Below are 27720 nucleotides of genomic sequence, written 5' to 3'. Positions count from 1 at the left end.
CTGGGTATCTCAGTATTATTTACATGTTCTTCATGCTGGGCTTGCAGCAACGAGATGGACCAAAGACTACGGACTTTTTCTGTAAACCTTCCTTTAGTCTTGCTCAGTAGTTCTCAAATTTAGTATACATAAGAATTACCATACGGGGTAGCACGCACAAAACCACGTATACTGCACTTTATGCATGACTTAAGAGATTTTCAGAGATGTTTTTGTATTAATTTTCATCTTACTTGCTGGTTTTACAATTACTCTGTTCCTTTTTATAATATGTGATTTGGCTGTACTTGAGAAAAATTGTCAGAAACTTAGGTGAGGGTTCCCTGTGCCATCTGAAGAAACAAATTAGGAACTTATTATAGTCCAAATACCCTATCCAACTTCCAAAACTAATGTGTATTAAATGATTAATTGGCATTTAGCCTGACCAGGAATCCTACAAAAAGCACATGTATCCCCTCTTTATATTTTCTAATGGAAGAAGAAGTCCTGTTATTAAATAGTCAAGTAATTCATTAATCAAAAACAAATGAGTATGATCATAACTTTAAGAGAGAGAGATTCAAGAGTTTGTGATGTAACTTGTTTAGGAGTCAACCAGATTCTAATAGACTGAGCAGAGACTGGGGCTAAAATGATTTATGGCCCTTTATGAGATAAGTGAGTGAGGCAAAACGTTAAACGCCGATAGTCAACCAGATGCTGCCTAACCAGTCCCACCCACCCCTCATTCCTAACCCCAGAGTGGGGGAAAGAAAGTGGTAAAGTGGAATGAGGTTTACAGCCCAGATGAGACTCAAGGGTGAGGTGAAGACACGGTCACCAGGCTGTTTATGCAAACTGTACCCAGCACAAAAGGCCTTGCTCAGTCAAACGGGAAGAGGATTGGTGTGAGATACAGCCTATACCCACATGTTTCATCTCAAAATAGCTGCATCAAAAGTTCCTGCTTACTCCCTAATACCTGCTTCCTCCACTCTTCCCTGTGACTACCATTCTTACCTTGCTTTACATTTCTCTGTGAACACTGTACATTTCTCCTGTTTTGAAATATTTGAACACTTTAAATGGGGCCACCAAATGGATTTCTTCTCTAATATTTCCCCTGCACATTTGCAACCTTGTGCTCACGTACACTGGATGGATGTTGCTCAGCACTCAATCATGCCTCTGTGAATGCCAGCTCCATGAAGGTGGCAGTTTTATAATTGTCCTGTGACCTGTCTCACCTGCCATTCTGGTTCCCTCATATACACGCCCAGGCTGTTTTCGTGAAATCTTTCTTTTTGTCTTTTCATTTACACCTCCTTGACAAGTTAATATTTCTTTCCAAATTTATGCTTCAGTAATTAACCACAGCAATCTGTATTCACCACTTTTCCCCCTTCATAATCTCTTCCAATATATGTACTTCAGAATCTCACCAAGCAAGTCTGAGAAAATTATATTTAGGTACCTATCATCTGACAGTTCTCCCCAGCTAAAGCCTGAAGAGGTATGTCTTCACCTGTCACAGACCAAACCCAATACTTCATCAGCTTTACCAACTACCAACATTAACTGTCTTTGGGAATTTGAAGATCTGAGAATTACCTATGGTTTCCTCCAGTCTCGCACTCAGTTTCCAAGAAACCATCATGGGATATGCTATCATCACCATCATCCTTAATGCCTTCCTGGGAAGAATGGGGACTGTATCAATCAAGAGTCCCCAGAGAAACAGAACCAGTAGGATAATATATATATATGCATTTATGTGTACATATATACATATATATGTGTGCGTGTATATGTCTATGTGTATATATATACACACATATATACATAAAAAAATATATACACATATATGTACACATACCTACACACACATAAATATATACATGAACACATACATAATATAAATATTTATTTTAAGGAATTGGTTCATGTAACATGGAGGCTGGCAAGTTCAAAATCAGTAGGATGGACAAGCAGGCTGGAAACTCAAGCAGGAGTTGATGCTGAAGTTTGGAGTTTAAAGTAACTGTTTAATTCAGGCAGGATTTCTGTTACAGCCTTGGGACAAAATTCCTTCCTTTTCAGGAAAACCTCAGTTGTTGCTCTTAATGCCATCAACTGATTGGATGAGGCCCATCCACACTACGAAGAGTGATTTCCTTTACTTGAAGTCAACTGATTGTAAATGTTAATCACATCTAAAAACCACCTCCAGGGCAGAGCTAACATGGTGCTATAAACAGAAGCACCATGCAATGTCTCTGTAGCGAAGACCCAAAAAACTAAGTAAAACAGCTGCAAATGTCAATCCTGGAACCCTAAGTACCAAATGAAGGAATAAAGAAGTTGATCAAGCACTGAATGGAATGAAAAACTGATAGAGAACAGAGAATGAGGAGAGCTATGGAGTTGAGGTCCAATACCAGAAGGGAATACATAAAAAGCAAATAAAAAAAATTAAACCATCGGTTAGAGAACAAACAACATCAGAAAACAACCTAAATCCAGCACATAAGACAGCATCAGCCAGGTACAACATAGATAATGAACTCGCAAGGATAAAACAAAACTAAAAATTTACACGGGGGACCAGAAATATCAACGTGTAAATGACAACAATGTCAGGACAATAAAACAAGGAATAAATGGTGTAGGTGCAGAACTTTAAAATGGAGAGGAACTCAGGGCATTATCAAGTAATAAAAGACTTTTTAAACTTAGGAAGATAGGGGTAAATTGCAAGGTAGCACAAAGAAAGTTAACAAACCTACTCACCAAAATAAAGAAAAAAAAAACAAAAAGTCTCAGTAAACACAAAATCTATAAAAATTAAAGAAACAAACAAACAAAATACACAAACAAAAGGAATTCAGCACAAAAGACTAAGAGGAACAAAGTCAGTACCACATAAAAAAAAGGCACTACAAAATAACAGCAATAAACTCATACCTATCAATAATCACACTGAATGTAAATGGCTTAAATCCACCCATAAAGAGACAGTGACAGAACAGTTTAAAAAAACAGGACCCACCAATATGCTTTCTACAAGAGACACACTTAAAAACAAAGACATAAATTTATTAAAAATCAAAGGATAAAAAAAAGTATCAAGCAAACAATAACCAAAAAAGAGTAGAAGTGGCAATACTAATATCAGGTAAAATGACTTTAAAACAAAATCCACCATAAAAGACAAAGAAGGGCATTATATAATGATAAAAGGGACCCAGTCATTATATAATGATTAAAGGGACCCAATGACCAGGCTCCAAAATACATAAAACAAATGCTAACAGCACTGAAAAGAGAAATTGATAGTTCCACAACAATAGGAGGAGACTTCAACACACACTCTCAGTAAAGGACAAAACATCCAGAAATAAATTCAACAAAGATACAGAGGATCTAAAGGCCACAATCAACCAAACTGACCTCATAGACATGTATAGAACACTCCACCCAACATCAGCAAAGTACACATTCTTTTCCAACACATGGACCATTCTCCAGAATAGACCACATCTCAGGCCACAAAGCAACCCTCAACAAAATCTGAAACACTGATAATATAAAGTAACTTCTCTGATCACAATGCCATCAAAGTAGAAATTAATAACAGAAAGAGCAAGGGAAAAAAATAACACCCTGCTTAAAAACCACTGGGTAATAGAAGAAATCAGAGATGCAATAAAAAAAATTCCTAGAATCAAACAAAAATTAAAATACATGATGTCAAAACCTTTGGGGCACAGCAAAGGCAGTGCTCAGAGGTCAATTTATAGCAATAGAGGCACACATCAAAAGAAGGGACAAAATCAAAACATTAGCTACACAACTCAAACAAATAGAGAACAGCAAAAGAAGCCCACAGCCACCAGAAGAAAGAAAATAATAAAGATCAGAGCACAAATAAGTGAAATAGAAAACAATAGAAAGAATCAACAAAACCAAAAGCCCTTTATTACCACTCCTATTTAATATTGTGCAGAAAGTCCGAGCTAGAACAATAAGGCAAGAATATGAAATAAAAGGCATCTGAATTGGTAAGGAAGAATTAAAACTGTATTTGTGGATGATATGATACTGTACATAAATATAAAACCCAAATCCACTGCCATTGAGTCGATCCTGACTCATAACGACCATATATGACAGAGTAGAACTGCCCCATAGAGTTTCCAAGGAGCTCCTGGTGGATTCGAACTGTCGACCTTTTGGTTAGCAACCATAGCTCTTAACCATTATGCCACCAGGGTTTCTGATACTATACACAGAAAACTCAAAAGACTCCACAAGAAAACTACTGGAATAGAAAGATTCAGCAGAGTAGCAGGATACAAGATAAACATACAAAAATCTGTGGACTCCTATACACCAATAAAGAGAACTAAGAAAAGGAAACCAGGAAAACAATACAATTTACAATAGCCCCTAAAAAAATAGAATACTTAGGAATAAACCTAACCAGGGATGTAAACAAAACTACAAAACACTACTGCAAGAAACCAAAAAAGACCTACATAAAAGGAGAAATATACCATGCTCATGGATAGACAGACTTAACATAGTGAAAATGTCAATTCTACCCAAAGCAATCTGCAAACACTTTGCAATCCCAGTCCAAATACCAACAGCATTCTTTAAAGAATGGAAAAACTAATCATTAACTTTATACAGAAAGGGAAGAGGTCCCAGATAGGTAAAGCACTGTTGAAGAAGAAGAATAAAGTAGGACTCGCTCTCCCTGACCTCAGAACATACTATACAGCTACGGTATTAAAAACAGCCTGGTACTGGTACAACGACAGACACATTGACCAAGGGAACAGAACTAAGAACCTAGATATAAATCAATTCACCTACGGTCACCTGATCTTCAACGAAGGCCCAAAGTACATCGAACCAGGGAAAGATTTTCTTTTAACAAATGGTGCTGGAAAAACTGGATCCATACCTCACACCATACACAAAAACTAATTCAAAATGGGTCAAAGTCCAAAATATAAAACACAAAACTATAAAGATCATAGAAGAAAAAATAGGGTCAACTCTAGAGGCCCTAATACACAGCATTAACAGGATACAAATTGTAACTAACCATACACAAATGCCAAAAGATAAGCTAGATAACTGGAATCTTTTAAAAATTAAACACTTATGCTCATCAAAAGAATTCACCAAAAGAATAAAAAGAGAATCAACAGAATGGGAAAAAATTTTGCCTATGACAAGTTCAACAAAGCTCTAATCTCTAAAATATACAGGAAAATCCAGCATTTCTCCAACAAAAAGACAAATAATCCAATTAAAATTGGGCAAAGGATGTGAAGAGATACTTCACCAAAGAAGACCTTCAAGCAGCTAACAGATATATGAGGAAATACTCAGGATCACTAGCCATCAGATAAATGCAAATCAAAATTACAATGAGATATCATCTCACCCTAACATTACTGGCATGAATCAAAAAAAAAAAAAATAGAAAATTACAAATGTTGGAGAGGCTGCACTGCTGATGGGGATGCAAAATGGTACAACCATTTTGGAAAACGATATGGCACTTCCTTAAAAAGCTAGAAATAGGAATACCATATGATCCAGCAATTCCACCCCTAGGTATATATCCTAGGGAAATAAGAGCTGGCACACAAATAGACATATGCATACCCATGTTCACTGCACAACATTGTTCACAATAGCAAAAAGATGGAAAACCTAGGTGTCCATCAATAGATGAATGGATAAACAAACTGTGGTATATACACACAATGGAATACTACACAACAAAAATGGACAATGATGAATGTGGGAAGCACCTCACAACATGGATGAATCTGGAGGGCATTATGCTGAGTGAAATAAGTTAATCACGGAAGGACAAATATTGTATGAGACCAATACTATAAAAACTCATGAAAGGTTTACACACAAAAAGAAACTTTCTTTGATGGTTATGAGGGAAGAGATGGGTGGGAGGGAAAAACACTAAATAGACAATAGATAAGTAGTAACTTTGGTGAAGGGTAAGACAGTAGTACACAACACTGGGGAAGCCAGCATAACTGGTACAAGACAAGGTCATGAAAGCTTCATAAACATATCCAAACTCCCTGAAGGACCAAATTACTGGGCTGGGGTCTGTAGGGACCATGGTCTCAGGGAATATCTAGCTCAACTGGCATAACATAGTTTATAAAGAAAATGTTCTACATTCTACTTTGCTGAGTAGCATCTGGGGTCTTAAAAGCTTGTGAGCGGTCATCTAAGATACTCCACTGGTCTCACCCCGTCTGGAGCAAGGGAGAATGAAGAAAACAAAAGACACAAAGAAAAGACTCATCCAAAGGACTAATGGACCACAACTACCACAGCCTCCACCAGACTGAGTCCAGCACAACTAGAGGCGTCTGGCTAACACCACTGACTGCTCTGACAGGGATCACAATAGAGGGTCCCAGACAGAGCTGGAGAAGAATGTAGAACAGAATCCTAACACTCAAAAAAGAAAAAAAAAAAAAAGACCAGACTTATTGGTCTGACAGAGACTGGAGAAACCACGAAGTCACTGCTGAGGTTCACCCTTCAGCCAAAGATCAGACAGGCCCATAAAACAAAACGAGACTAAAGGTGCAAACCAGTCCAGGGGCAAGGATGAGAAGGCAAGAGGGGACAGGAAAACTGGGAATGGGGAACCCAACGTAGAGAAGACGAGTGTCAACATGTCGTGGGGTTGGCAACTAATATCACAAAATAATGTGTATTAATTGTTTAACGAGAAGCTAGTTTGCTTTATAAATCTTCATCTTAGATACAATTTTTAAAAATTAAATAAAAAAAGAATTTTATATTCTTCAAGATAAATAAATAAACACCTTCAAGGCAACATCTAGACCAGTGTTCGACCAAAGAACTGGCCACCATACCCTAGCCAAGTTGACGCATACAGTTAACCATCACAGGGACTATCTCCCCAAAACCTTCATTTTCTTTAGTGAATCCAAGCATTATTCAAACCCTTTTTGTAAAAAAAAAAAATTTTTTTTAGCATATTGAAATTCAGCCTGTGGATATAACAAGTTCTAGCCATTAATATCTCACATAAGAAGCATATCTAATCTTGTTCATCATATATTTTCCTCCAACTTCTGGAATCCGAGAATTTAATGAGCAAATCCACGTCCAATTTTAACCATGATTTTATTAGCATTCCTGAATCAGCATTCGTCTTTAGAGGTGAGAGTCCCTTAAAATTGATTGCTCTTATTACCACATCCCTAACCTCTCAATTGTTGGAGAATCAGGTTCCTGACCCAGTCAGGTTTCAGCTGAAGAAATTAATTTTACTTCTGAACCAATATAATTTGGACCAAGTGAGAAACACTTCAAGGCTAATTAAAGATTGTATCTTAATATTCCCTCTGCCTCCAGAACATGTAAATTTCCGAAGTGTTTCAAAACATTACACACTTCCAGAGTATTTGCTGCCTAATTCGCCAAACTGTTCAGCTCTTGCTACCTCATGTCTTGGTTTTCTTACCTTTCTAAGCGTCTGCCCAAGTCTCTCCTAGCCGCGGCCACACTTCTTGAGAAAGTCATCTAAACCCACGGTGTCACCCCTATTTAATCCTCAACCTCTGCGATTCTGCCTGCCCAGATCACCCTACCTTATTATTAAACAACAATAATGTACCCTCAACCATACATGGTTTTTCTCCAAAACTTATCAGTGCCCAGTAGTCTCACCAATGCATAGTTAACCTTCTCTGATGTTTTGGTTTCTTTCTCTCCAGTCTTTTTCTTTGTACATATGTGGAAAAATATATCCTGACGTCCCATCCAGCCAGTAATCAAAAGTAACTGCAAATGACTTCAATCTTTAGTTACTTCACCTGAGAACATCAGTGTCCAATATACGACCTAGAGCAACTGTTCTTTTTAAATCCCTTTTTCTCAATTTCTTCCCAGGTCTTGTCACCACTGGTTCATGGCTTGCTTTTTCATCCCCTTATCTTCTGCCTCTAGGAAATGACACTTGCCATATAGGTCTAACGTCACCCAACATAACTTCAGCCCAAATCTTGGCATGACCTGATAGATCACATTACAGGAAGGCAGTTCCACAGCCCTGAGGTTTGGAAGCCATTCTGGGGCTGCCTTCACTGTGGACACCTCATTCACACTGTATCTCCTATTTCATCTCCTTCTCACCATCTTTCCCATCTCCCAGATTTTACTTTTTTAATAGTTTTTATTGTGCTTTAAGTGAAAGTTTACAAATCAAGTCAGTCTCTCACATAAAAACTTACATACACCTTGCTACATACTCCCAATTACTCTCCCCCAATGAGACAGCCCGCTCTCTCCCTCCGCTCTCTCTTTTCGTGTCCGTTTCGCCAGCTTCTAACCCCCTCTACCCTCTCATCTCCCCTCCAAGCAGGAGATGCCAACATAGTCTCAAGTGTCCACCTGATCCAAGAAGCTCACTCCTCACCAGCATCCCTTTCCAACCCATTGTCCAGTCTCCCAGATTTTACTTTTTAAAATTTAACAAATGTCATTCATTCCTATGACTTTGACTACAAGCTCTCTGCAAAATGATTTACAAATCGGTCCCCCAAATTCAAAACCCACATTGGACGTTACCATGCGTTCCTACTGAAGCCATCATAATCCCATCCAAATTATCTTCTCCCTCTGACTCTCCTGGTTCTGTTACTGACACACCATTCTTTCTTTCACACACCCAGGTTACAATTCTCAGAATCGTCTTTGATACCTTTCTGTCCTTTTCCCTAATGAGGGGAATTGAATTAGGTGCCAAGTCCATTGAGAGATGATTCCCAAATTTTCATGTGTACAGGCATTTCCAGGGGGACTTTTGAAAATGCAGATTCTCCAGCCTTGCTGCCAGAAACTCTAATTAAGTAGTATGAGGTGATACCCAGGAGTCTCTCCAGATCATTCATGCAGGTTAGCCCTGGACCATACTGCAAGAAATACTACTGTGGAGTTTGTTTCCAAGGTGTCTCTGGTATCTGTTCTCTCCTCCCTCTTCTCATTTCTACCTGGCTCAGGCCTCTCATTTCCTCTCACCTGGACTGTTATAATGGCCTCCTAACTGATCAGAAATCAGTTCCTGAAGAAGGACATCATGCTTGGCAGAGTACAGGGTCAGCGGAAAAGAGGAAGATCCTCTACGAAGTGGACTGACACAGTGGCTGTGACAATTAGCTCAAGCATAGCAACGATTGTAAGGATGACTCAGGACCGGGCAGTGTTCTGTTCTGTTGTGCATAGGGTCGCTATGAGTCGGAACCAACTCGACGGCACCTAACAACAACTGATCCATGTATTTACTTTTGCTAAATGATCAGATAAAAAATTTTTTAAATCCCATTGTCTTAGTTATCTAGTGCTGCTACAACAGAAATACCACAAGTGGGTGGCTTTAACAAACAGAAATTTACTCTCTTACAGTCTAAAAGGCTAAAAGTCCAAACTCAGGGGCCCAGCTCCAGGGGAAGGCTTTCTGTCTCTGTAAGCTCTGGGGAAAGGTCCTTATCATCAATCTTCCCTGGTCAAGGAGCTTCTCAGCACAGGGACCCCAGGTCCAAAAGATATGCTCTTGTTTCTTGGTGGTATGAAGGGCCCCCCATATCTCTCTGCTCGCTTCTTTTTTTTATATCTCAAAAGAGATTGACTTAAGACACAAACTAGTCTCGTAGACTCAGTCCTGCCTCATTAACATACCTGCGTCTAATCTTCTCTCATTAACATCATAGAGGTAGGATTTACAACACATAGGAAAATCACAGCAGATCACAAAATGGTGGACAATCACACATACTGGAAATCATGGCCTAGCCAAGTTGACACACATTTTTGGGGGACACAATTCAATCCATAACACCCACTATCATCCCTCATTTCCCAGCCAATCAAGTGCAGGCTCCTACAAGAGCCCTAATTCACTGTTGGAGACCCTGGTGGGTAGTGGTTAAGTGCTATGGCTGCTAACCAAAAGGCTGGCAGTTCAAATCCACCAGGTGCTCCTTTGAAACTATATGGGGCAGTTCTACTCTCTCCTGTAGGGTCGCTATGAGTTGGAACCGACTTGATGGCAACAGGTTTGGCTTTGGTTTAATTTACTGTTGCTACTGATTGCTTTTCAAATCCTCTACTCCTTTCCATGTCCCCTACTCAAAGTCCAAACTGGAGCCTTCAACATTCTCGAGCGGTATCTTCAGTTCTTCATTCTAGGTCTTTTATGCTGTTTCATCTACCTGGAATTTTCTCTTCTTCCCTCACAAATACCCACCAATCCAAACTCTACCCCTAATTTAAGACTCATCATAAATATCACTTTCTTCATGAACCCCTTCAATATTTCTCAGGGTATTTGAAAGGAAGATCTATGTCTCCATGATCTCCATATAACCTGCGGTGCCCAGCACCAAGCCTTTTTCCAAATTGTAGAATCCTATGTGTTTGTTGAATTGACTCTCTGATAGCTTGAGTCCCATCATCCTACAAATAGACCAGATTGCATTTCCCTGAATGCATTCATTGAACTGTGCCATCACTGCAGTTCACACTGCCCTGTTCAACCCTTTTGGACAGCTGGCTGGCTTTTCTTGCAGTACATCTCCATCAACTTACATTTCACTCCTTGGAAAAATGTTGGCGCTGTCTGAACACCTATTTCCTTGTCTTTTTTTTTCCTGTATAAAATATTAAATAGGCCCTATGCCAGGATTTATACCTGGGGAGTATCCCTGTTTACATTTCTCTCCCAAAGTCATTTCTATATATCCCTTTCCTTGCTTTCCTATCAGGAAGTGTCTGCACTTCTAGTATCTTCTCTAAACTATGTCATGTTTACCTCCAGCACCTAGCATAAAACCTGGTGGATGAAAAGGTTCAATAAATATTGTTTGAATAAATTAGCTTAAAAAGATTGGACAAAAATGGCGACCCTAAAGAACCTTAGCAGGGTTTGGGTCCCAGGATTCCAGACTGGGCCAGAGCAAGTCGGCACTGGAGAAGCAGTAAATAATGGCCAGATTGGAAGGGCAAGTGCAAGGTCATTAAAAGGGGCAAAGCCTGGGTTCAGGAGCCAAGGAGATCAGGAATAGTTTGGGAGGCAGATAACGACAGAATGAGGCCAAAGGGCTCAGAGTATAGGTTAACAAGCGGGGTCTGGAAGAAAGCTGGTATCAGTTCTTAGGAGAGAAAATTTAACTTCTGTAATCCATCAGTTGTCTTACTTCTAAATTAGAAATGATAATAATCATAGGAGCCTCTGGGAGTTGTGAGAATTACTTGTCATCCAAAAAATATTTATTGAGTGACTCTGTGTGCCAGGCCCTGTGCTAGGTGTTCAATAATGTATGCAAAGCCCTTAGCAAATAACATGGCACCCAGTAAATGTTCAATAAATGTCAGCCAGCTGAGTTCAAGCAAGATCAAATGGAATCCAGGTTTCCATCCATAATAAAATGTCACCCCAGTCTGATGACTGTCATTTTGTAGCCTCGTGAAAGACTTTCAAAAGTCTAAATAAATTACAGTGACTTGGACTCTCCTTGTATCTGTACTCTCGCCTATTACTTCAAAGAACTCCAGCTGGTCACTCAAAGTCCGATGTTTCTTCACATAAACCACGTTGCCTTTTTCTTCAAATTGGAAGATTTGCTGAAGAATTCTATGAGCCTTTGTTTTAGTTTATCTACCCCTATTTTCCCTAGTCTGGACTGAGACTCACCACTTTTGATTACCCTGAGCCTCTCCTAGCCATAGCTTCTACTAACAATTGTTCATACACTGTGATCACAATTTCACCTACAAATTACTTCAAAATTCTTCTATAGATGATACTGACTTCTAATGATATGCCTTCCTGTAGCCAGTCAATGTCGTTGAGACCATCCAATTCATCCAATCTAGCTGAGCCCAAGGCAATTTAGGCAGAAATCTCAGTAAATCAAAAAATCTCACTGTTGAAAGGAATAGTCGGACCATCTAGCCCATCTCACTGTCTTCTGACTTTGGAAATGCCGAAGTCAATTCTATGATGCTTCCTTTTCATCTCTGAGCATGCATTTTTGCATCTTGATCACTAAATTTTGCCCTTGATTCTTGGTCTTCCTCCTTTCGTAATTTCATAGAATTTTTAATTCTAATTTTGGACTCATTTGAAGATGCTTTTCAAATTAGTTTTGAATACCCCATTTCTAGTAAGTAAAGGCTTGTTTTCTAGAATAGTTTTTCAGAATACAGCTTTAAAATATGTGAAGCAAAAACTGACAGAATGAAAGGAGAAACAGACAAATCTACAATTACAGCTGGCGACGTCAACACTCCTCTCTCAACAGCTGATAAAACAACTTAGACAGAAAATCAGCAACAGTATAGAAGAATGAAAGGTTTGCACATGAAGAATGGGCTTACATCTTTAGAAATAATCTTTGGACTTTAAAAATACTTATCAACTTACTAGCTATTGTCTGAAGGTCATTTTGACTTCCAAAAACCTCACAAATTTCCTTTAGTCTTTCTCTTTGAAATATTAGCAATGTTCTAAGTGCCTTATATCTATTTATTTTTTATTCAATCATCCCACAAATATTCATTAATATCTACTATAGTCAAGACATTGCATTGGAACTACAGTTGATTTCATTCTCTTTGAAATGTTTAATAATTCAATTTCGTATGGAGGAGCTATTTAGTAATAATCTGGAGTATGAATTTAAAAACTGTGAAAAATTATAGGGCTAAGTGGGTTAACAAACATCCTTTACTACTCTCAGAAATTCTTCTCTGAAGAGAATTACAGAATTGTAATTCTCACCAGTATCCCACTGTCACGTGTGAGAAAAAAAAATTCAGAGAAAGAACATGACTTGCCTAGGGTCACAAAGGAAATGTGAAGAGGCAGCACCAGAACCGAGGTCCCCTGGCTCAGCCCAAGGCACTGCCCCTTTGGTCTGGCTTTGGATCTGAGAGTTACTACTCCACAGCTTGCAATTAAGCTGACCATCTGGCCTTAGCAGGAGATTTTCCTACCCTTCGCTCCATGGACTCTTCCCGTTTATCCTCTTCCCAATCTCTCTCCTCACATTCACCAAGACAATCACACCAGAGCTCCTGACCAAAATCTCTTGCCTAAGGATCAAAAGCTAGCTTCCTTTTATGGTGTGCTTGGTTTATTACAAGTCTTTATTGTCCTCCTGATACTCTGAATCTATATATACCTGCCCTCTACGATAAACCTGTAATCTGCTGCCATCAACACGAATAGATCAATTACTCCTCTCCCTAAACCGTCTCTGTTATCTGAAGGGAATATATATATATTGCATTCAAGAAGGTTCTTCAAAGCCATTGCCTCATCCAGGATGTGGGCCCTGTTGAAGGCATGTACCCTGAATCATTATGTGGATCCCCTTCGACCCACCACCCCAGGCTCTGTCCTCATGACTTGAGGTCTAATGTTCTACAAACCTTGGTAAATCAACAAGGAAACCTGGCTAACCTATCAGATTTCCTGGTTCAGTCTTTCCCATCCACAGAAGATGTACTTCTTCTCTGGGGGCCAGGACTTTATTTCTGTCCACAACAGGTATTTTAACTCCAGGAAGGTATACAAAGGTGTTGCCCTCAGTGCAACAAACCAGACAGTGCTACCCCTGCTATGTGAGTATCTTTCTCTGTTTTTTCCTTTCTTCTTTTCTTCCTTCCTTCTTTTTCTCTCTCTCTCTCTTCCCTTATATTTATAAATTCTTAGACTTGTATTATTTAAATATCCTTGCTATTAGGTACTGGCATTGCCACTGCAACATCTGGCCCAGAATACCACAATTTAGTTGACTGGTTGGTTGGTTGGTTGATCGGATGGACTTTTCTGAATATGATTCTAGGTTCAGCAATACAAGAATCACAGAGTCTCTCTCTTGGATGTGCCGATTCTCAAACACTAGTTGCACGTTAGAGTCACCTGGAGAGCTTTTATACTGATGCCTAGGCCCCACCTTCACAGATTGTGACTTAATTTGATCTTGGGTTCCAAAGACTCTCCAGAATTTCTGGATAAAGCTAAAAGGTTTCCTAGCCAATCACTGATCTGCTACTTAAATCCCTTCGCTTACGCTGGGAAATCTATAATGATACTTGGAATTAAGATTCTATGTAATATCATCTTTCAGACAGTCTTCCTGGGATATACAAACTCTGCACCGCTATTGTATAGGGAAGCAGCAAGCAATGGTTAGTAGACTAGAGCCTCCCCTCAAAGAGCCAGTAGTGCTCACCTGTGGCCTTTCCTGACGTCAAGGAAATACTCTTCTAAATCAGTGGCCCTCAACCAGGGGCAATTTGCCTCCCAAGTGACATTTGGCAATGTCTGGAGACATTTTTAGTTATAATTTGGGGGGTGCTAATGGCATGTAGTTGGTAGAGTTTAGGGATGATGCTAAACAACCTACAATACACAGGAAAGACCCCCTACAGCAAAAAATTATCTGGCACAAAATGTCAATAGTGTTTAGGATAAGAAACCCCTTCCTAGGTCCTTGCTCAGAGTCCCTGGGTGATGAGAATGGTTAAGCACTCAACTACTAGCCGAAAGGTTGGCAGTTCAAACCTACCCAGAGGTACCCCAGAAGACAGGCCTGGCCAACTGCTTCTGTAAAGTCACAGCCTTGAAAACCCTATAAAGCAGTTCAACTCTGCACACATGGGATCGCCATGAGTTGGAATTGAGAGCAACTAACAACAATAAATATATATATATATTTTTTAACAACAATAAGGTACTTGCTTTCAGTTTCCCCCACCTTCCCCAGGAAACCTCATCCTCAATGGAATTAATCCTAAAGCTTTTCTTTCCTTCTGATGCATGATTTTAACCATGTTTTTCAAATCAACATTTTAAATCCTTCCAAAGTAGCCCCAGAACATGATATCCTGCTTTAAGAAATAAAGGCTGTCACCTGTCTGTGTGTGTCAGCGAGGCAGAATAATCCCAGAGGCATCTGTTCCACCTGCTGCTTCCTTTCCCTTCTGGCTCCCTCTCTGAAATGCAGAACGAGTGAGCCCCATATCACCTGATGAGGCCCTGCCCAGCCTGCCTTGGCCAGGTGCTGCAGCCAGTGGAGCCATGCGTGGGGTGCAGGTCACTCTGGGAGATGCGTCCTGAGGCTGCTAGGCTTGTCAGCTGCCAACCAGCTAGGTCAGGGCTGCTGCCAAGTTGATTAATAAGTTCTGGGCTGATACTTCTAGTAGGATCCGAGCCTGATGATTTTCCTTAGACCATTTCATTATTAAATTAAAGGTTGTTGTGATTTAACTGAATTGACAGGCAGCCTGGGGACATACACGGAGTTTGGTGAAGGAGCTGCGCCCAGTACTGCATTTACGAAACCCAGTCTCTGCTGGGGGCTTTTTCTTTCTCTTAAGGAAATAATTCAAAACTCCACGGGCTGGAAGTAGGAGTAGAACCTTCTCCTCCAGTGTCAGGAGCACATACAGAGACGCTGGCACACCAGGAAACAGAGCTGATCCTAAACAGCATGAAAAGTGGCCTCAGTCAAAACTCACTGATCTGCTGGGCACATGTTAAAGGAAACAAACAGCTTCTGAAGGAGGAAGCAATGAATAGAAGGACGATTTTTTTTTCTTTTTAATAATTTAAAGCGCTAAGGAACAAAGATGGCTTATATACATACAGGTTTAAACACATACACACGTGCCCCACATACACATACACAACCCAGCGAAGCCCTTTAAAGAAATGATGGATAATTATTACTTTCAAAATAACAAAATCACAAGTAGTCAGAGCCTTGCAAGGGAGCAACTGTCCTTCTTCCTCTGTGTAACTGATGCGCTTTATTGAGAAGGTCTATGGTTTCCCCTCATGAAATAATTTCCCTGTATGTGTGTACTCTTTTTTCCCAGCTTAGATGGAAACCATTTGAGATTCCAAAAGCATCTGAGAAGAGAGTAGACTTTGTGAACGTAAGTCAATACTACCCCCACCTTCCCACTGCTCTCCTCTCCTCTGTGGTGAGGGCTCCAACCATCTGCAGGTGGAGTGCCCAGCAGAACCGGCATCGGGGGGAGGGAGAGAGACAAAACCACCTGCCTACACCTGGATAGCTGAATGAGGGATGTCTTACTTACAGCCACCGTATGGCCCCCAACACCAAAGGACACTCAGGAGCTAACTATTAACAACATCTCAGCAAAGCCAACGGAAATTAAACGTCCACCTACCTCAAGTTCCTTTGCTTTTGGCTAGAACAGGGGCTCTTAACCTTTCTCATCCTATGGACCCTCTGCTATCTGGTGAAGCCTGTGTTTTTAAATGCATAAATTACATAAAATTCCAAAGAAGCCAACTATATTGAAATATGATTACCAAAATATTGAAAAACAAGTTTGGTTTGGTTTATAGTATATCTATGCTTCCTTATTAATGCAGTAAATAACAAGATCTATGAAAAAACCTAAGAAACTCTGGTGGTGCAGTGGTTAAGCACTCAGCGACTAACAAAAAGGTTGGTGGTTCGAACCCACTAATTGCTCCACGGGAGAAAGATGTGGCAGTCGACTTCTGTAACGAGGACAGCCCAGGAAACCCTATGGAGCACTTCTATTCTCTCCCACAGGGTCACTATGAGTCGGAATCAACTCAACAGCAACAGGCCCCCCCACCCCGCTTTGGTTTATAAACAGACCTAATAGCTATGGTTATTAAAAAGAGGGATGAGCATAAATGATATTCAGAGATATCTGCAACATTATCTGTGATGCAAAAATATCTATGATTGCTATCAGTTACAAGGTTACAAAAACCCACTGCTATCGAGTCGATTTCGACTCAGAGCAACCCTGTAGGACAGAGTAGAACTGCCCCCATACAGTTTCCAAGAAGTAGCTGGTGGATTCGAACTGCCAACCTTTTGGTTAGCCGCCAAGTTCTTAACCACTGCACTACCAGGGCTCCCTACAAGGTTATAGGCGCTGCTAACGCTACTGTCATTTGTTGACTGCATTCATATTGACTGAAGGAAATGAAAAATTTCAATCAGGTAGTAGTGAAAAATATATATGCAACTTTTTTTCCCATTCAAGTTCATGTAACCCCTGAAATGGACCTTTGGGCTAGAAAAGCGTCAACTCAGGGTGGCCACTCTAGTTAGCACAAGCTAATTAGAAGCTCTTCTTGGTAGTTATAGGTGTTGCGTTAGAATACCTGTTCCCAGAGCAAGGAGTATGTGGGGGAGGGCAGAAGTGAGCTACAAGGGCGTGGGACTCAAAGAGGCCAGTGGAAGATTCTGCAGACCAACCTCAGCCCACGGCTTACTTAGAGACAGTCCAGGTGCCCAATCATGGGCCCAACTGTTCAGGTCAGCTTTAAGTTCTTATCAGCATTTAGTGCTATGCAGACTCACTTAAATAAAAGTACCCCCTCCTTGTGTGAATTATGGGCATCTAGGGTCGCTATGAGTCAGAATCGACTCGATGGCAATGGGTTTGGGTTTTTTGGTTTAGAGGAGCAGAGGCCCCTCCTTTTGGGCTCTCCATCTGCAGGTTTGGGGATGATGGCTATTTTGAGAAGGCCTGTGTGTTAAAATTTCTTAGGTGTGGATAATCTGATCATACATCTGAATGCTTTTCTCTGCCCTGGAGAGATTAGAACTAACCTTATTCATAAGCAGAGGGTATTTACATGGTGGGGTGTATTTGAGGGGCATTAACTGACCCCTGAAGCTACAAAACTCCTCCCCAAACCTCCTAAAACCAAACCAAACTCATTGCCATCAAGTCGATTCTAACTCATAGTGACCCTGTAGGACAGGGTAGAACTGTTCCATAGGGTTTCCAAGGAGTGGCTGGCAGATTTGAACTGCCAACTTTTTTGGTTAGCAGTCGAGCTCTTAACCACTGTGGCATCAGGGTGGTTGATATCACTTCCATCAGAATCTCTCCTTCGGGTTGATCTTAAGCATCAAACTGATAAAATGCCAAGTATGAATTAATGCACTGCAAGGTGATCTGGTGTAGCCATTGAGACAATTCAGGCTCAGGGCCATGGCTGGCAACGAGCGTGAGCTACCACCTGCCAAACAGAAGTCAGTAAGTTCCAGGTTCCCCAGAGGCAGCCTGGATCCCAAATGTCCCACTGGTCCCAGAGGGAAGACCCTGGTAGAACCCTGACTCTCAGGGCCCAGAGGGAAGGCTGGCCTCTGTAGCACTACTCACATTCACCCCTCCCTCTCGTACATGGTCTCTCCCAGGGCCTGCACACCTTGTGTGGAGCTGGAGACATGAGATCTAACAATGGACTTGCCATCCACATTTTCCTCTGCAACACCTCCATGGGGAACAGGTAAGTGTCCCAGTACTGGGGCAAAGCAGTCCCATTCCCCAAGGGCTGTTGACCAGAGGGTGAAGGCCAGGTGTTGCCCTTATAAAGTCACACACACACATAAAAAAAAAAAACTGTTTTTATTTTTGCCCCCACCACCCACAGAGTAATATTGATACATATTTACAATGATGATAAATGAGCATTTTTATCTTAACCAATTCTTGTGACATAAACAAGAATGTCACATAACAATTCAAACAGTAATGAGATGACAGGGCCCTAGACCATGGGAATAGTCCAAGAGGCATTTTGACTTTAACCAAATTTGGAGCAGAATATTCTTAGTTTTAAGGTTCTCCTGGGCTATTCTTGAGCCCAAAGTCACACTGCATGAGCAGCCACTGGGACCACTTGTTGGTGGCAGGTCAAGCTGACAGACTGGCTTCAGCTAATAGCTTTGTATAAATTTAGAATTCCTACATACAGGAGCTTCTACTGGCTTTTATTTTTTTAATCAAAAAGCCATATAAACGGCACTTCTGCCTTTTCTTTGGGCAGCAGAATATCATATTAGCTTTGCATACTACCTCTGGAACCAGACTGTTCCCGTCCAAAGCTCAACTTCATTCTTTCTGGCTGAGAGACCTTGGGAAAAGCATTTAATGTCCCTGAGCTGAACACACTGTGAAGTGTACACAGCACAGAGCCTGGTCCAGAGCAAGTGCTCAACAAGCGTTACCTGTTATTACCATCACTAAGAGGGTCCATGTTTTCCAAAGTTTTTGCAGTGTTTTGTTATTGTTGTTATTCTTTCTTTTAAATACTGTCCCTATTCCACATTGACATTCTTTTTCTCAATTTCTTATTTTGTATTTATTTGTTTGCCTGTTTTAATAAGAATGTTGGTGGGAGGCTCCTTTATCTCACTCTCTTCAGCCTCTCTTGGTGATGGTGAATTGCTTTTAAGGACATTACTCACCTCTTCCCTCATTGATTTATTTTTATTTTTATTGTACTTTATATGAAGGTTTAAAGAACAAAGTAGCTTCTCATTGAACAGTTAGTACACATATTGGTTAACAACCCCACAACACGTCAACACTCTCCTTTCTTGACCTTGGGTTCCCTATTACCAGCTTTCCTGTTCCCTCCTGCCTTCTAGTCCTTGCCCCTGGGTTGGTGTGCCCCTTTAGTCTCATTTTGTTTTATGGGCCTGTCTAATCTTTGGCTGAAGGGTGAGCCTCAGGAGTGTCTTCATTACTAAACTAAAAAGGTGTCCAGGGGCCATAGTTCCATGGTTTCTCCAGTCTCTGTGAGGCCAGTAAGTCTGGTCTTTTTTTTGTGAGTTAGAATTTTGTTCTACATTTTTCTCCAGCTCTGTCTGGGACCCTCTATTGTGATCTCTGTCAGAGCAGTCAGTGGTGGTAGCCGAGCACATCTAGTTGTACTGGACTCAGTCTGGTAGAGGCCAAGGTAGTTGTGGTCCATTAGTCCTTTGGACTAATCTTTCCATTGTATCTTTAGTTTCTTCATTCTAACTTGCTCCTGAAGCGGTGAGACCAGTAGAGTTTCTTAGATGGCCGCTCCACAGGTTTTTAAGACCCCAGATGCTACTCACCAAAGTAGAATGTAGAACATTTTCTTTATAAACTATGCTATGCCAATTGAGCTAGATGTTCCCAAGACCATGGTCTCCAAAGTGGGCAGGGCTTTTTTTTGGTTGGCAGTTTTTTTCTATTACTTTTTCAATCTCTTGTTATCTTTTCTCTTGTCATAGGTCTGTTCAGATTTTAAACATCATTTTGTGTTAGTTTGGGTTGTTGTTAGGTGCCATTGAGTTGCTTCCAACTCATAGCGACCCTATGCACAAAAGAACAAAACACTGCCCGGTCCTGTGCCATCCTTACTAGTTGTTATGCTTGAGACCATTGTGGCAGCCACTGTGTCAATCCACCTCACTGAGGGTCTTCCTCTTTTTTGCTGACCCTGCACTTTACCAAGCATCATGTCCTTCTCCAAGGACTGATCCCTCCTGAGAACATGTCCAAAGTATTTTAAGACGTGGCCTCACCATCCTTGCTTCTAAGGAGCATTTTGGTTGTACTTCTTCCAAGACAGATTCATTCATTCTTTTGGCAGTCCATAGTGTATTCAATATTCTTTGCCAACACCACAATTTGAAGCCATCAATTCTTCTTCAGGCTTTCTTATTGATTGTCCAGCTTTCACATGCATATGACGTGACTGAAAATACTATGGCTTGGGTCAGGCACAACTTAGTCTTCAAAGTGACATCTTTGCTTTCCAACACTTTAAAGAGGTCCTTTGCAGCAGATGTGCCCAATGCAACGCATCTTTTGATTTCTTGACTGCAGCTTCCATGGGCATCGGTCGTGGATCCAAACAAAATGAAACCCTTGACAACATCAATCCTTTCTGTGCTTATCATGATGTTGCTTACTGGTCCAGTTGTGAGGATTTTTATTTTCTTTAGGCTCCAGGAATTGATGGAATATCAGTTGAGATGTTTCAACAAACAGATGCAGTGCTGGAGGTACTCACTTGTCTATGCCAAGAAATATGAAAGATAGCTTCCTGGCCAACTGACTGGAAGAGATCCATATTTATGCCTATTCCCAAGACAGGTGACCCAACCAAATGTGGAAATTATAGAATAATATCATTATATACCACACATATGCAAAATTTTGCTGAGAATCATTCAAAAGCGGCTACGGCAGTGTATAGACAGGGAACTGCTAGAAATTCGGGCCTGATTCAGAAGAGGATGTAGCATCAGGGATATCATTGCTGTTGGCAGATGGATTCTGGCTGAAAGCAGAGAATACCAGAAGGATGTTTACCTCTGTTTTATTGACTATGCAAAGGCATTCAACTGTGTGGATCATAACAAATTACGGATAACATTGCGAAGAATGGGAATTTCTGAACACTTAATTGTGCTCATAAGGAACCTGTATGTAGATCAAGAGGCAGTTGTTCAGACAGAACAAGGAGATACTTAGTGGTTTAAAGTCAGGAAAGGTGTACTTAAGGGTTGTATCCTTTTACCATACCTATTCAATCTGTATGCTGAGCAAATAATACGAGAAGCTGGACTATATGAAGAAGAACGGGGCATCAGGATCGGAGGAAGACTCATAAACAACCTGCTTTATGCAGATGACACAACCTTGCTTGCTGAAAGTGAAGAGGACTTGAAGCACTTACCAATGAAGATCAAAAACCGCAGCCTTCAGTAAGGATTACACCTCAACATAAAAAATACAAAAAAATTAGTTTAGGTAGGTGGTGTGTTTCTAGAAATATGTCCATTTCCTCTAGGTTTTCAAATTCGTTGGGGTATAGTTTTTCATAATACTCTGTTATGATCCTTTTTATTTCAGTTGGGTCTGTTGTAATGTTCCCCATTTCATTCCTTATTTGGATTATTTGCATCCTCTTCTGTTTTTCTTTTGTCACTTTGGCGAGTGGTTTGTCAATTTTGGTGATCCTTTCAAAGAACCAACTTTTGGTTTTGTTGACTCTATTGTTTTTCTATTCTCTACTTCATTTATTTCTGCTCTGATCTTTATTATTTCCTTTCTTCTGGTGGTCGTGGACTTCTTTTGCTATTCTCTATGTGTTCAAGTCATGTAGCTAATGTTTTGATTTTGTCTCTTTCTTCTTTGTTGATGTGTGTACCTATTGCTATAAATTGACCTCTGAGCACTGCCCTTCCCGTGTCCCAATGGTTTTGGTAAGATGTGTTTTCATTCTCATTTGATTCTAGGAATTTTTTAATTCCATCTCTGATTTCTTCTATTATCCAGTGGTTTTTCAGCAGGGTGTTATTCAGTTTCCATGTAACCAATTTTTTTTTTTTTTCCCTTGCTCTTCCTATTGTTAATTTCTACTCTGATGGTGTTGTGGTCAGAAAAGATACTTTGTATTATCTCAATGTTTTGGATTTTGTTTTGGGTTGCTCTGTGGCCTAAGATGTGGTCTATTCTGGAGAACATTCCATGTTCATTGGTAAAGAATGTGTATTTTCCAGCTGTTGGGTGGAGTGTTCTATATATGTCTATGAGATCAAGTTGGCTGATTGTGCTTTTTAGCTCTTCTGTATCTTTGTTGACTTTCTTCCTAGATGTTCTGTCCTTTACTGAGAGTGGCGTGTTGAAGTCTTCTACTATTATTGTGGAACTGTCGATTTCTCTTTTCAGTGCTGTTAGAGTTTGTTTTATGTATTTTGGAGCCCTGTCATTGGGTATGTAGATATTTATTATGGTTATGTCTTCATGATGGATCATCCCTTTAATCATTACACAGTGCCCTTTTTTGTCTTTTATGGTGGATTTTGTTTTAAAGTCTATTTTATCTGAGATTAGTATTGCCACTCCTGCTTGTTTTTGGTAGCTATTTGATTATTTTTTAACATCCTTTGATTTTTAATAAATTTACATCTTTGTTTCTAATGTGTGTCTCTTTTAGACAGCATATTGATGGATACTGTTTTTTAATCCATTCTGTCATTCTCCATCTCTTTATGGGTTCATTTAGGCCATTTACATTCAGGGTAATTATTGATAGGCATGAGTTTATTACTGTCATTTTGGAGTGCCTTTTGTGTGTGTGTGTGTGTGTGTGTGGTGCAGATGTTTTCTCTGTTCCTCTTACTCTCCTGTGCTGAATTCCTTTTGTTTGTGGGTTCCCCCCCCCCATTTCTTTTGTTTTTGTAGATTTTGTTTTTATTCAGACTTTATGTTTTTCTTCTTTATTTTGATGAGTAGGTTTGTTAACTTTGTGGTTACCTTGAAATTTACCCTTATCCTCCTAGGTTTGAATCAGCCTATTATTACTTGGTATTGCCTTGCCTTCTTCTCCATTAGAAAGTTCTATACCTACACCATTTATTCCCTCTTTTATTGTTGTGATGTTGTTGTCATTTACAGATTAACCTCTCTGGTTCCCTGCCATAAATCTTTTGGTTTTGAATAGTCCTTGAGAATTCACTTCCGAGGTTGGTATCTGGCTGGTGCAATCTTGCATCCTAGATTCAGGCTATGGTCTGATGCTGCTTGTTCTCAAACCAAAAAAAAAGGACTCCCTTTAATACTTGTAAATTTGGTTTGGTTTTTGCATATTCCCTTAATTTCTTTTTATCTGGAAATGTCCTAATTTCACTATCATATTTGAACAAGAGTTTTCCAGTATGTATTATTCTTGGTTAGCAATTTTCTTCTTTTTAGGTTTTTTATATGTCATCCCAATGCCTTTTTGCCTGCATGGTTTATGCGGAGTAATCAGTGCTTAGTCTTATTGTTTCCCCTCCTTATGTGACTGTTTGTTTTTCTTGAGGTGCTTTCAGGATTCTTTGTCTTTGGCTTTAGCAAGTGTGATTATGATATGTCTTGGTGATTTTCTTTTGCAATCTATCCTACATGGGGTTCATTGAGCTTCTTGGATGGTCAGTTTCTCATCTTTCCTGATATTAGGGAAGTTTTCTGTCAGGAATTCTTCAATGATCATCTCTGTTTTTTCTGTTTTCTTACCCCATTCTAGAACTCTGATCACTTGCAAGTTTTTGCTTTTGGTTATAACCCACGTAATTCTCAAGCTTTCTTCATTTTTTTTTTTTGTTTGTTTGTTTTTCTGATTTTTTTCTCAAAGTTGTATCCAAGGATTTGTCTTCATTTTCGCTGATCTTGTTCCGTTGTTTTAAAGCTACTCCTCAGACCTTCTATGACGCTGTCCATTTCTGAAATTTTGTTGTATCTCTTTTGGATTTCTAATTGCTATTTTTGCGTGATTTCTAGTTGTGAATTTATTTTGGCATTTTGTTCCTGTATTATTTTCCTGAATTCTTCCATTTTTTTGTCTGTATTTTTCATGAATTTGTCTGCCTTTTCCATGAATTTGTCTACTTTTTCCTCATTTTTGTATGTTTTTTGCTTCAACTCTTGGCTAGCTCTGAATATTAGCAATTTGAATTCCCTATCAAATAGTTCTAGTGCCTTTTCTTCTACTGGAAAGTCATCTGGTGTTTAATTTTGGACACTTATTGGAACCATCCTGTCCTTTTTTTTTTTTTTTTAAATATGTTTTGATATTGTCTGCCTTCTTTAGGTCACTCCATAGTTATTTTCTTCATTTATTGTTTGTAGATTTGTTTGTTTATCCTGCTTTTTCTTATTTGGTTATGTCTCAGCAGGCAGGCTGTACATTCTTTGTTGTTTGCTCATCTATGGAAACAATACTTTTCACCTCCTTGTCCAATGGGCAAGACCAGTTGCTCAGCTATGGTGCAGCAGGGCAGGTCCAGCTGAAGGGGAGGATCTGGGATGTGTTGTTTGTGGCACATACTAGGGCCAACAGGGCAGGTCGGGAGTCAATTCAAGGCAGGTTATGGTAGGCCATGACTACTCTGCTCGGAGGTGTGATGTTCAGCACATGGTGCAAGAAGGCAGGAAGGAAGGGGGAGGTTGTGATGTGTGGAGCTAAGATGGGTATGGGAAAAGAGAGAGAGGAGAGAGAAAGAGGAGCCAAAAACAAACAAACAAAAAAAGTGCTGAAGGAGCTTGCTGTTAGACTAGAGAGACGAGAAACTGAGAAGTGGAGAAAAACAAAGGAAAAAAAGAGAAAGAGAAACAAACAAACAAAAAAAAATTTTTTAAATGCCCCCCAGGGATCCCAGTGACGACTGGGGAAGTGGCTCCCAGGCCTCAAGGTACATCTTGTCTGGAAGGGGCAGAGATGGCACAGAGCACCACATACTGAAGAGAAAGGAAGGAAAGGAGAGCAGAGACAGATGAGAAACTAAGAAATGAAGAAAAACATAAAGCAAAAAGGAAAAAGAGAAAAAAAAAAAGGCCACTGGGCATTCCCACTGACACAGCTGCGCAGGCCAGGAAAATGGCTCCCAAGTCACACAGTACAGCCTATCTAGAAGGGGAAGAGATGGCACACAGCACCAAGTATTCAGGAGACAGGAAAAGAAGGTAAGTAGAGAGAGATGAGAAACTGAGATATGAAGAAAGACAAAATGGGAAAAAGAAAAAAATATATCATCAAAAGGAAAAAATGAGAAAGAAAAACCCCCAGGGATCCCACCAGTGTGGCTGTGTAGACCGGGGAAGTGGCTCCCAAACTACAAAGTACAACCTGGCTAGAAGAGGCAGAGATGGCACACAGCATCAGGTATTCAGGAGACAGGAAAAGAAGGTTAAGTATAGAAAGAAGAAACCCTGGTGGCGTAGTGGTTAAGTGCTACGGCTGCTAACCAGAGGGTCAGCAGTTTGAATCTGCCAGGCGTTCCTTAGAAACTCTACGGGGCAGTTCTACTCTGTCCAATAGGGTCGCTATGAGTTGGAATCTACTCGACGGCGCTGGGTTTTGGGTATAGAGAGATAAGAAACTGAGAAATGAAGAAAGACAAGAAGGGCAAAAGAAAAAAAATGCTTCAGGGATCCCAATGATGTGGCTACATGACCAGGGAAATGGCTCCCAAGCCACCACAGTACACCCCAGCTAGAAGGGGCTCCCAAGCCGTGAAAAGAAAAAGAAAACAAACAAAAGAAAAAAAGGCCCCAGGATCCCACCAGTGTGGCAGTGCAGACTGGGAAAGCAGTTCCCCAGTCAAGTGGTTCTTCACAGTCTGTCAAGAAGAAACAAAGATGGCACACAGAGCCAGGTGTTCAAGAGAAACGAGGGGTGAGGAGGCTAGAGGCAGGAGAAAAAAAAGAAGCGGAAAAAAGCAACAAAGAAATGTCACTGAGGGAGCCAGCAGGTGTGGCGGGGGGAATCCAAGTGGCACAGAGCCAGCACCTCTCAGCCAAGATACTACAGCCAGCTGGGAAGCGGCAAAGATCGAGCAGGGGGAAGGAGCGTGGGGGGTCGGAAACTGTATATTGCTGGATAATGGGTGCTCTGTCTCCTGCTGGGAGCTCCGTGAAGCTGCTTTCCAGTACTTCCTGTCCACTGATCTCCAACAGGAGTACAAGGTAGCGAATCTGTGCTGCGTTAGCTGACGGGGGACCTCCACTCATATCTCTACTCTCTGTTCTTTGTCAGTTTCTTATTCCATTCAGTGCTTGGTGGAGTTCTTCATCTCTTCATTTGATGCTTAGGGTTCCAAGATTGACATTTGTCTCTGTTGTACCTAGCTTTTCGGGTCTTTGTTGTGGAGGGGTGGTGTGGTGCCATGTTAGCTCCACCTCTCACTGATTTTTTTAAGGCAGAGATTTTAAAAACTGAGATTCAAAGAACCAGGAGAGACTCTGAGAAGCCTCCCGAACTCTGGCAATTACAGATTTGATAAATAGACCCCCCTGGGCCTTCATCCAAACTTTTGTAAAAACGTTGAATGAATCAGGACCAAGATCACAGCCCTATGACAAGGCACTGAAAATCTCCCTTTGGGCCCAATCTCTTTTCAGCCACAAGTCCCTCTCTTCACTTGAGACACGCTGACCTTCATCACTTCTTTCAAACTGCCATGTGGCCTCCTGCCTCAGAACATTTGCACATGCTGTTCCTTCTGCCTGGAATGTTCCCCCTCCCCCAACCATAGTTAATTCTTTCATGTCTCAGGTCATATGTCACTTCTTCAGGGAAGCCTTTGCTGACTCTGAATTACTCCAGGTCCCTTATTCTTTCAGTCATCTGAACTTGTCTTTCACAGTACCATAAGACTTTGCAATGATAATAGTTTTGTAATTATTTGATTGCTGTCTGACTCCTCACTCTCAGCTCCATGAGGGCAGAGTCTGCTTTGCTCTCCATTTTATACCCAGCACTGTAAGCACTAAACAATAATTTGTGGAATGAATTAATTTGTTTAGGTAGTGCTAAAACTGAAAATCTCAGGAATTAATCTTTACTTTTATTTTCAGGTGTTTTTACAATTCAGATGGGGACTTCTTAATTGGTAAGTTCTGGAGATTTCAGACCCCCTCACAGTTAATTGAGCTCTAGTCACAAGCTGCTTTTTTATTTCATACATATTCTTTTCCTTCAGCCTCCAGTGTGTCTCATTTCATTTAGTGCAACCTATAAACTAAGGTATAGAGGCCACTGGTGGTCCAGAAAAGATTTCTAGTGTACCTCAAAATCCCAACTCTATTCCCTGGTCTCTCTGTCTTTCCCCATTTCTGCTGGGCATTTCTGATGTGGGAGATAAGGGCAGCTGAAAAGAAATGAAGAGTAATACTAACGTGTGATTAACTTAGTAAGAGAATTCTGTTTGTCTTCAAAATTGCACAGGAAAAGGCCATTCTGTCATCGATATCTGCAATTTAAGTACAATTTTTTTTTTTTTAAAGTTCAGTACCTATTAGAGA

The 27720-nt window shown here is 40.5% G+C and overlaps 1 protein-coding gene across 1 annotated transcript in view; it reads left to right on the top strand.

Moving 5' to 3' along the window:
• Nucleotides 1–27720, top strand: part of HGD (homogentisate 1,2-dioxygenase) — a 58416-nt gene that overhangs the window by 8034 nt on the left and 22662 nt on the right. Inside the window, exons 4-6 of the mRNA XM_003412835.4 lie at nucleotides 15961–16020; nucleotides 18306–18397; nucleotides 27274–27308. Coding sequence (XP_003412883.2) covers nucleotides 15961–16020; nucleotides 18306–18397; nucleotides 27274–27308 — 187 coding nt within the window. The remainder of the gene's footprint in view (nucleotides 1–15960; nucleotides 16021–18305; nucleotides 18398–27273; nucleotides 27309–27720) is intronic.

The sequence above is a fragment of the Loxodonta africana genome, chromosome 1, assembly GCF_030014295.1.
Source record: "Loxodonta africana isolate mLoxAfr1 chromosome 1, mLoxAfr1.hap2, whole genome shotgun sequence".
Classification (NCBI taxonomy): Eukaryota; Metazoa; Chordata; class Mammalia; order Proboscidea; family Elephantidae; genus Loxodonta; species Loxodonta africana.
The sequence above is the reverse complement of the archived record's forward strand: the minus strand, read 5'-3'. Positions and strand labels throughout refer to the sequence as shown.